Source organism: Terrapene carolina, unplaced genomic scaffold, assembly GCF_002925995.2.
Source record: "Terrapene carolina triunguis isolate 2854851 unplaced genomic scaffold, T_m_triunguis-2.0 Scaffold1005, whole genome shotgun sequence".
Classification (NCBI taxonomy): domain Eukaryota; kingdom Metazoa; phylum Chordata; order Testudines; family Emydidae; genus Terrapene; species Terrapene triunguis.
The window spans coordinates 142,185-153,434 of NW_020665356.1; the positions used below are offsets into that span (position 1 = coordinate 142,185).

General features: G+C 49.5%; 1 protein-coding gene across 1 annotated transcript; it reads left to right on the plus strand.

The window, feature by feature from the left end:
• Window positions 1–1,731: 1,731 nt before the first annotated feature.
• LOC112120702 lies at window positions 1,732–5,868 on the plus strand. The gene is made up of 2 exons (XM_024219836.1): window positions 1,732–1,832; window positions 5,364–5,868. The coding sequence occupies exons 1-2, from the start codon at window positions 1,732–1,734 to the stop codon at window positions 5,866–5,868; spliced, it is 606 nt and encodes a 201-aa protein (XP_024075604.1).
• Window positions 5,869–11,250: the final 5,382 nt, after the last annotated feature.

Below are 11,250 nucleotides of genomic sequence, written 5' to 3' on the forward strand. Positions count from 1 at the left end.
GATCGAGTTGGGGCGGGGCCTGGGGCTGAGCAAGGGTGGTGCACCCCTGGGGAAAGTTGGAAGCCGGTTCCTGTAGATGGGGATGTTTTGTTTGAACTCGCAGGTACAAGGTGTAGGGTTGGTAACTAGCCACGTCTGGCGTGGCACACGTAACTTGTTGGTACCAGTGTATAAAAAGAGGAGTCATAGGAAGGGCGTCTTTGGCCAGCCAAAGGAGCAGTGTCCTGGTGCCTGACTGAGCTGGTACCATGGTCAGGGGCATACGCGTGTTAGTGCACCTGTAACCGCGGAGCCAGGGCGCTGGTACCCTGCTGTTAAGTGTTGAGAAAGCTTGTTGCTGCTCCAACGCTGTCCAGGCTGATAAGCTCTTACAGCTGCTCTGTGCTGCTGTTCTTGGAGCTCTGGTGTCAGCTGCACAAGCAGAGAGCAGCCTGCTAAGTCAGCAGACCACAATGTGAGTTGTTAAGAGAGACCACAGGCTCGGTTTGGCGGCAAAGGTTTATGGGTCCTAGTGCTCTCGCTCCATGGTTACAGGTATCTTAACGCATGTATGCCCACAACACTGGTACCAATTCGGTTTCATAGACTCATAGGCTTTAAGGCCAGAGGGGACCATCATGATCCTCTCTGATCTCACCCACCCACTCCTGTACCAGACCCTTAACCTCTGGCTGAGTTACTGAAGTCCTCAGATCATGAATTAAAGACTTCAGGTTACAGAGAATCGACCATTTACACTAGTTTAAACCTGCAAGTGACCCATGCCCGAGTCAATGCACCAGTAGCTGCCCCCTGGGCTGGCCAAAGATGCCTCACCTATGACTTCTCCTTTTTTACATTGATACAAACAAGTTACATATTCCTCTCCAGATGTGGCTAGTTACCAACCCTACACCTTGTACCTGTGAGTTCAAACAAAACATCCCCATCCATTGTCCTGTCATCCCATCCTTATCTTATGAGGGGTGGGTGCGTTCCTGTACCATCTCGGAAGGAGGGGTTTATGTACGTAGTTACTTGAGAACTCTGGGTGTTCCTCTACCATACTCCTCGGTCAGGGACATGCTTACCTGGTTAGCCAATACCTGGTGTGTTGCTATTCTGCCAGGGCCAGGCCTACTCTGGTTAACAGCCTCTGGTTCACACTGCTAGTTATGCCTACGGCTCCAGCAAGGACTACCCCTGTCTTTCCAAACTCTCTTTGTATGTGAGTTTTTCCATTTCCTGCATCATTCTTGTCCTTTTCTGCACACAGGACCCAGGTGTAACCATTGATTTTGATAATAGCATGAGCATATTCACCATCCCATTCCCTATGTCCATCCAGGACCAGGTTTGCTTTGTGCCTGCAGCTGCTATTGAGCCACCTGCAGAGATGCCCGGGCTCCCATCCTGCACTATACGGGTAGTGTAAGGAACAGGAGAAGTAGACTGCCAGAAAATGATTTCTATTTCTCCAATATGAGGACCCTCCCCCACCTTGGTTAGACAGGACTTCCTTTTGCAGAAACCCTGATGACTAGAGATCTTCACATCCTGACACTGTCGTTTATAGACCCTGCCCCACAAGCAAAACATGCGCTGCACCTCAGCTAGCAAGAAGCACACACAGCTGGTGCTGGTCCTGAATGCTTGGCTGGGGCCTAGGAGGGCAGTGAGTCGGCTTTGCCCAGAGAAGGGCTGGTGGTGCTCTGCAGGAGCTGCTGCTGAACAATGCCTCTTTGCTGTGAGATGAATAACATTGAAGGGCTGGTCCTGGAGGTGAATGCAGGCCGGTGTGTGGGCATCCAGATAACCAACAACACCAGAGACGTGACCCTTGAGTACCCCAGGTAAGCAGGTTCCCACAGACCCCTCCACGCAGCTTCCCAAGTCATCCTGCGGCTGGTGTCTATACACATGTGCCAGGGTAGAGGGTATGTGTCTGCTACTGAATATCTGTCTGTCTGTCTGTCCCCATACACCCCATCTAATCTATCTATCTATCTATCTATCTATCTATCTCCATATACCTCCTCTCTCTCTCTCTCTCTCTCCCCCCTACATATTGAGTGAGTGATATATGTCACTTTGGGTCACTGCAAATCTCGCTGTCCTCTGGGCTGAATTTGCTGTTTCTAGCCCTGTAGAGGCACAAGATTGTAAGCTCAAGTCAGGACATTTTATGTGATGTGTCCGGGACTAGGGTTGGGGGTGTTCGGAGGGAAATCGCACTTTTGTTGTGGGCAGGGAAAAGAAGGAAATGTTTCCCTGACCAGTTAATTTGAGAGGAAACAGCTGCTGGAAGCCTCTTGGGAGGTTGGAAAGTCTAAGTCCCAGGGAGATGGACGGGGGGCAGGTGACATGGCGATAGGCCTGTGATGTAATGTAAAGGTGTCCAGTGTATTTATTTCACATTGATGCCACCTCCACAAACGTGTCTGTATGTGTCTGTCATGTACACTCACACGTATACACCCACACATAGTCACACAAACATGTACACACACGTACACGTGTACTCACTCATACACAGCCGTATGATGTGTGTGTGTGTCTGAGTAATGTCCTGAACTCTTTAGTTAATAACATAATGTGCAGGACCATGTAACGTTTTCAGGGTTACCAGATTTCTACTGCATTAATAGCCCAAAGTCATTTAAATACTAGCCCCAAAGTATCCCAATATATTTATTGAAACAAAGGTGATTTTTTATTAACCCATTGGTCTGAACATCAAATAACAAAAGAAAGCAGCTGGCGTTCGTCCACATTAGCAACAAAGCTGTGAGAAAACAACCAAATTCAAAATCAAACCCCCAAGGGGAATTTTGACAGGAAGGTCACTCCACCAACCGGCCCCCACCTCAACTATATTAATTTCCCCTTTACAGTCAGATCATTACACACCCAGCCCAGATGAGACCCCCTTCAAAAACTGTGACAGCCAGTGACCCCCACTAAAAATCCTTCCACCCAGAGTCACCTACACCCTAGGGAAACCCAGAACTGCAATATAAGCTCTGTCACCCAGACTCCCCCTTCTTTCCCCCCAAGTCAACACCCTGATGCCCAGAGCTTCCTGCCATCCAGTAAAAACCCAGAGCCCCCCAAGTGACACCCCACCACCTAGAGCCCCCCTCGCCCAGCCCTGTCATGTGCAGCCCCAGAGGGGCAGCTCTGGCTTCTCCCCCTGCCTTAGATCCAGCCTGGCTGCTGCTATCTCCGAGGCCGGAGGGCTCCTCCTTGCCCAGTCCCGGAACCTGCAGGAAGCTGCTGGGCTCCAGCACCTCAGCCCAGGCTCTGCAGCAGGCACTCCCACCAGGCAGCAGTAGCAGATTTACCATGGCGCCACTGATGCCTTGGCACCGGGCCCACTCTTCTCCGCCCCCCACTCTCTCCTGCGGGGAGCAGAAGTTTTGTGCTGCTGGCAATTAGGCTCCTGCTGCAGTAGGGCAGCCAAGCTCCCTCTCCCCTGCCTCTTTTCACAGCTTGCTGCTTTCCCGCCCTCCCCTTCCCTGCCACCGATCAGCTGTTTGCCGATCAGCTGTTTGCTGGCAGGAGTGGGGGGCGGGAAGAGCGGAGCCGCAGAATGGGCAGGGCCTTGGGGAAAGGGGTGGAATGAGCATACCTATTCTGTGAATGCAGAGCTGCACAGCCCGACTGAAAAAAGGTGCTGCTCAGCTCCCTGGACACCACCTTCTGGGTCCTAGTGCTGGTTGAGCTCCCTTCTGTGTGCTGGGAGCCATCCTTCATTTTGCACAACAGTGAGTGCCTGTGGTGGGGCAGGCAGGGCATGGGGACAGAGGCAGTGGGGAAGGAAGGGGGTGGGATGGGGAGGAGATGGAGTGGTGGGGAAGGGGCATGGGATGGGGAAGAGAAGGGGATAGGGCAGGGATCGGCAACCTTTGGCACGCGGCCCGCCAGGGTAAGCCCCCTGGCGGGCCGGGCCGATTTGTTTACCTGCCGCGTCTGCAGGTTCGGCTGATTGCGGCTCCCACTGGCCGCGGTTCACTGCTCCAGGCCAATCGGGGCTGCAGGAAGTGGCGCAGGCCAAGGGATCCCTGGGATAGGGGTAATGGGGGCCCAGCATGCGGATCCCCTTGGCAGCAGCTGGGGCTCCCCTGTTAAGCAGGCCCATCAAACCCTCACCCTGAAAAGCCCAACCTCCCCTGCCTCTGTACCACCCCGATGTCCCCCCCCCCCACACCCCCCCCCCCCCGCCCCCACCCCCCCCCCCCCGCCCCCCCCCCCAACGACCCCCCCCCCCCCCCCTCCCCCCCCCCCCCCCACAGAACCCTTTTATCCCCATCTGGATACCCCCACACTAAGTCCCTCTGCACTTGGATCCTGCTGCCGGGGTGAGCCTCTCTGCCCACATCTGGTGTGCCTCACTGCCAAGTTCCTGTCCCGGGGGTGGGGGAAGCTGCAGGGTGATCTCCCACTTCCATGCAGCCAGTGGCCTGTGCTCCCCACTGCCATGGTGGAGCTTCCACATTTATTTATTGTAAAAAAAAATTAATTCAGAATTTTAAAATATTATGCACAGAATTTGATGCAGAATTCGCTCAGGAATATGGGGCACTATACAGCTGTGATGGTGGGACTGTGAAGGGGGTGCTGGACAGTCGGGGATCTGTGGGGGGGGAGCTGGGCAGGGGGTATGGTGTGCAGGGTGCTGTGCAGTTGTGGTGGGAGGTCAGCAGGAGGGGTCTCTAGGCAGGGGGTACTAGGCATAGGGATCTGTGGGGGAAGTCTCTGGGTGAGGGGGCGCTGGCCTAAGGGCAAGGCACTGGGTAGGGGGCACTGAGTGGAAGGGGCACGCAGGCAGCGCAGGGCTGGGCGGGCCAGTGTGCGTCTAGCAGTTGTGGGTTTGTAAACAGTGCTCTTGTGCTGGGCTGAGAGGGGCCACCCCCGCTGCGCTGCACCTCATTGCCCCCAACCAGCCCCTCGCTCTGCGGACCGTCCCCCATCACATGCCCTATTTCCCCAATGGGGGCCCACAAATATGTTTGGCGCCGGGCCCACAAAAAGTTAATCCGGCCCTGCCAGGCAGGCCACAGCTGTGTGGATAGGGAGTAGGGCAGTGTGGGAGGCAGAGCCCAGCCGAGATCAGGTCGGAGGGTGGGGGCCAGCCCTGCCCCGTTTACCTTATCTCCACTACCTTGTTCCTTGATCATGCAGGAAAGACCCCTCTGCCCTGGCCGAGGTGGGGCTGTGCTCTCTTGTCCAGTTACCTGTTGTGCATCCCCTCTGCAGAAGAGCGACTGGGCTTTGACCCACCCCATCCCCTAGGGTCAGGATTCCCCTGCTGCTGGGACGCAGTTATTAATTATTGTTAGGGATGTTGTGTAATGAAGGAACCCTGTGTTGTTTTCCTCCAGGACTTACTGTTTCAGCGGCCATGCCATGATAGTCCCTGTGCCCCAAATCCCCCCCGGCTCTTCGGGGAGCAGCGTGTTTGTGAAAACAAGCTACACGGCCCGCGGGAGTGTCGGGGTGCTGAGCTATGAGTCCAACGCCTTCACCCTGGCCATCATGTTCTCCAACCCCTTCGACCGCTTCCTCTACAACACTGAGTTTGCCATCGAGCTCTTTGCTGGCAGGAAGCACTTTGACAGCATGGAGAGCTTGTACCACTATATGTACAGCCACAACCCTCCCTACAAGTGCGAGTCCTACAGGAAAGTGAAGCTCGAGGTCCCGGATGACCAGCTGGAGGTGACCAATGAGAAGATCCATGTGAAGGCCACCATGTCCAACAAGGATAAGTCCATCATTAAAGTGCAGATTGAGCAAAAAGATCCCTGCCCGCCCTACTCAGCCGACCCAGGCACCTCATGGAAATGCCCCAATGTGACAGACAAGGGGGCTGCTGGTGGGAAATAATGACTCTCTTTCTCCCAGCTTGAGAAGACAGCGATGTGCTAGCTTTGCTCGTGTTAGTGCACTAAGAATGGCCAGAGCGGTGTGGGCGGTGGGAAGAGCTAGCCACCCAAGTGCACTCTCTCCTGACCTCCTGGGTACATACTTGGGCAGCTAGCCTGAGCTGCTGCCCATGCCACAGTGTCCACACTGCTATTTTTAGTACACTAGTGCATGTCTGTCTACTCAGGCTGGGCAGTATCCAGGCCTCCAGGGTTTTGTCATCATTTCATAAAAATGTTTTGTTTCTTGCTTATTTTTAACCGCCGAAATAACAGGTGTTGGCATATGAAGTTTAAGCATTTATCATGGTGATAAAACTCCCAGAAAGCTTTGCAAAAAGTAATGCTAAAAAAGATAACATAGAATTATTAGCAAATAAGAGCTAAACTTCTTGCAAGTGGAAATATGTTTAAGAGCATGACCTTTTGGTATAGCTGTATAAGGTTGTTTTTAATTGCATGTGTGCTTGCTAGGTAAAATATAGTTGGCTAAGCAGCTTAAATAAAAGTTATAAATTGTAATGGAAACTAAAAGAAAGGGATAAGTCGATAAGATCATAACATAAGAATGGCCATATTGGATTTGCACAATGGTCCATCTAGCCCAGTGCCCGATGCATCAGAGGGAATGAACAGAACAGGGCAATTTCGAGTGATCCAGCCCCTGTTGTCCAGTCCCAGCTTCTGGCAGTCAGAAGTTTAGGGATACCTGGAGCATGGGGTTGTGTCCCTGACCATCTTGACTAATAGCTGTGATGGGTTCCCCCCAGGGTGCAACCTGGAACTGGGGTACCACTGAGCCCGCCTGACACACCAGCCTGGGCTCCCTTACACTGTCCTGCTGAGACAGGCCCCCAAGTCCCCTCCAGCACACATACAGGTAGGGACACACCCAGCTGCAGCAACCCACAGACACTGAGATCAGCTCTGAATGGGAAGGCTTAAGCTAAGGAACTGCCCAGCACTCAAGTGAACACCCCCCTCTGGAAGGTAAACCCAAAATTATACTGTCTTGCACTGCACAGGGAACTGAACAGCGTAAGCTCATGAAATTCATCCCCTCCTTCAATGTGGAGAGGAATATACACAGCTTTCTGCTCCCGGTTATGATTTCCACACCCTGGTTTTAGACAAAACAAAATAAGTTTATTAACCGGAAAAGATAGATTTTAAGTGATTATAAGGGATAGCAAACTGATCAAAGCAGATTACCTAGCAAATACACAAAAACGCAATCTAAGCGTAATAAACTAAAGAGATGGGATATGACTAGCAAATTCTCACCCTAATTGTTGATTTAGGCAGTTTGTAGAGATTCTTGAGCGCAAGCTGCACTTGCTTGCAGCTTAAAACTGCAGGTATTTCTCTCACCAGCCAGAAATGCCTCTAGGCTGGGTCCAACACTTCTCCCCCAGTTCAGTCCTTGTTTCTCAGGTGTTTCCAAGCATCTCCTTTGGGCAGGGAGTCAGTGAAGAACCACAATGATGTCACTCCTCTGCCTTAAATAGCTTTTGCATATGGCAGGAACCCTTTGTCTCCCAGTTTTGTTCCCACGCCAGTCAGTGGAAAAATACTGATATTCCAAGATGGAGTCCTATACCAGGTGACCTGGTCATGTCAAAGCAGCCATGAGTCAGAGGCTGTTTGTAGCATCCTCGAGAAGGCTCCCGGTGGGAGATTAGCTTCTTCTAAGACCTATTCTTGCTAATGGCCCTTTCCAGCCAGCCATCTAGATTGATTGCATTCTGTCTAGTGGGCATTCCCAAGATGTAAACACATTTGTAATAGATGCATAGACAATAGTCCTAACTTTAGATACCACAATGATACATGCATACAAATAGGATAATCATATTCAGTGAATTATAACATTTTCAATTATATCTTACGGGACCTATGTTGCATAAAATACATTATAGTTATGCCATAATCATATCATAACAATATTGCTATTAAGAATAGGGGATGTAATGCCACAGTAGCCATTTATCCTCCATGAACTTATGTAATTCTTTCTTGAACCCCATTATAATTTTAGCCTTCACAACATTGCCTGGCAACGAGTTTCACAGGTTGCGTGTATGTTGTGTGAAGAAGTATTTCCTTTTGTTTATTTTAAACCTGCTGCCTATTAATTTCATTGGGTTACCCCTAGTTCTTGTGTTAGGAAAAAGATAACTCTTCCCTATTTGATAAATAACACTTCCCTATTTGATTTCTCTGCACCATTCATGATTTTATAGACCTCTATGATACCCCAGTGGCGGTCTGTACCCTGTATTCATCACTTTCACACTGTTGTAATAATCTTTCTACAAAGTTTGAAAACTCATAACTCACTGGTCAATATTGTCCTCATGGGTGAACATGCCGTTGGGGGAGGCTAGCCCCCAGCCCCTCCCCCTCTGCTCGAGGCCCCACCCTTCTGCCCCCCTCCTTCGCTGGAGCCTGGAGCACACACCCTCAGCCCTCCCATACACCCCCAGTCCCAGGCAGGCGGCCTGGCTGGAGTGTCCCCAGCCCCAGTGCTGGGCAGGCGGGTGGCGCAACCAGAGCACTCCCAGCCCTGCAGCGCTGGGTGGGCACTGCGGTCCCAGCACCGGGAGGATGGGCGGCATGGTGCGGCGTGGCCTCTGCCTGGGGGTCTGGTGTGCACCGTGGCCCCCAGCCTGCCACAGAAGGGAACAGCAGGCAGGAGGGAGCCTGGGGGTGGAGCATGGGCGGGGCCGTGCCAGCCTGTTTGGGGAGGCACAGCCTTCCCCTGCCTATGAGACCTGCCACCCATGACTGTCCTGATAAAATGTGAGTAGCAACATTGCATGTAAAGTTACAGCATTCCATTGCGTGGTGTTAATAAGAAATATTCCAAGTCTGGGGAGCAGCCAAAAAATTCTACATCTTAAAAAGAAATAGCTTGGCGTGTCCATCTACACACTCTTTTTGTCTCCTGAACCTCCGCTGGAGATGCTTCTCAGAGAAGGGAAAGGACAATAAGAAGGAAGGGCAGATATCCCAACTCATTCCTCCCTTTCTCTGTGCCCATGGTACCCACGATGCCTGGAGAACAAAGGGAGCAGCGTTGGACCAGGGGAGGGATCTTGACTGTAAGTTCAGCCAGTAGAACTGCTGGAACATGTGGTGAGAGAGAGCTTGCTTTGAATTCATTCGAGTTTGTTAAGTTAGGCATTAGTTGCATTTTACTTTCATTTTTCTTGTAACCAATTCTGACTTGTGTCTCATTACTTGTGTTCACTTAAAGTTTATCCTTTTGTGGCTAATAAACTTGTTTTATTGTTTTATCTAAACCAGTGTGTTTGCACTGAAGTGTTTGGGGAAACTCCATTTGGGATCACAGGATTTGTGCATATCATTTTCTATTAATAAATGCCAGACTTTCTATGAGCTTGTATTGTCCAGAAGGGTGCCGGGCAGTACAAGACGCACATACCTGGGGAAAGTCTGGGACTGGAGTTTCCTTGTGTCCCTCTGCAGTGTAATTCATGAGTGGCTGGCTACAGCACTCACACAATAGCAGTGTAAAAGGCACTGTAGGTTAGAGAAGTGAGGGGACACAGCTGTTCATCAGTCCAGAGTGTATCCTGGGAATATGTCACAATTCCCCCTCAGTTGTTTCTTTTCCTTTCACTGAAGCTGTTCCATGCCCCCTAATCATTTTTGTTGCCCTTTTCTGAACCTTTTCCATTTCCAACATATGTTTTTTGAGATGGGATGACCACATCTGCATGCAGTATTCTAGGTGTGGGCACACCATGGATTTATAGAGAGGTGATGTGATATTTTTTGTCTTATTATCTATCCCTTTGTTAATGATTTCCAACATTCTGTTACCTTTTTTGATTGCAGCTGCACATTGAGTAGATGCTTTCAGAGAATTATCCAGGAGGACTCCAAGATCACTTTTTTGAGTGGTAAAAGCTAATTTAGACCCCATCTTTTTTTTGTATATTTGGGATTATGCTTTCCAATGTGCATTACTTTTCACTTATCAACACTGAATTATGTTTGCCATTTTGTTGCCTAGTCACCCAGTTTTGTGTGATTCCTTTGTAACTCTTTGGAGTCCGCTTTGGATTTAACTATCTTGAATAATTTAGTATCAACTGCAAACTTTGCCATCTCACTTTTACCCCTTTGTCTATATCAGGGGTTCTCAAACTTCATTGCACCATGAGGTGCAACAAAAAGTACCACATGACCCCAGGAGCAGGGACCAAAACCTGAACCCACCTGAGCCCTGCCACCCCTGGTGGGGGGCCAAAGGGCTCAGGTGAGCTGTCAAAGGGCTGAAGCACTTGCCAGAGTTCATACTCATTTCTATCTTTCTCAGTAGGATTTGACTTCCAATTTTTAAAGGATGCCTTTTTGCAGCTAACCATTTCTTGTACATTGTAGTTTACTCCTGGTGGCATTTTTTTTTGGTCCTCTTATTGTATTTTTTTATTTGGAGTATACACTTTGTTGAGCCTCTATAATGCCATTTTAAAATAGCCTACGTGCAGTTTGCAGGCATTTATCCCTTGTGACTGTTCCTTTTAATTTCCCTTTAATTAGCTTCCTCATTTTTGTGTAGTTCCCCTTTCTGATATTAAATGCTACTGCTGTGGGATCCTTTCATATCCCCCCCCTCGCATAGGGATGTTAAATTTAAATATATTATGGTTGCTATTACTGAGTGATATATTGACCTCTTGGACCAGATCCTGCGCTCTACTTACCACTAAATCAAGAATTGCCTCCCTCCTTGTGGGATCCAGGACTAGTTGTTCTAAGAAGCAGTCATTAATGGTGCCAAGAAATGTTATCCCTGCATCCCGTCCTGAGGTGACATGTACCCAGTCAATATGGGGATAGTTGAAATCCCCCATGATTATTGGGTTTTCTGTTTTTATACCCTCTCTAATCTCCCTGAGCCTTTCACAGTCACTCTCACCATTCTGGTCAGGTGGATGAAAGTAGATTCCAATTGTTATTCTCTTATTATTCAAGCATGGAATTTCTCTCCATAGAGATTTTATGATACAGTTTGATTCATTTAAGATTTTACTATATTTGACTCTGATTTCTTTCACGTATTCTGCCATTCCCCCACCAGGGAGACCTACTCTGTCATTCATACATATTTTGTACACTGATATTACCATGTCCCATTCATTATCATCATTCCACCAAATTTTTGTGATGCCTATTGTACCGTACCCTCATTTCATACCAGGCACTCAAGTTCACCCATCCTAGTATTTAAACTTCTAGCATTTGTACACAAGCACTTATAACATTTGTCAATATTTAGTTGTCTGCCTTCCCGTGATGTAATTGGATGGGT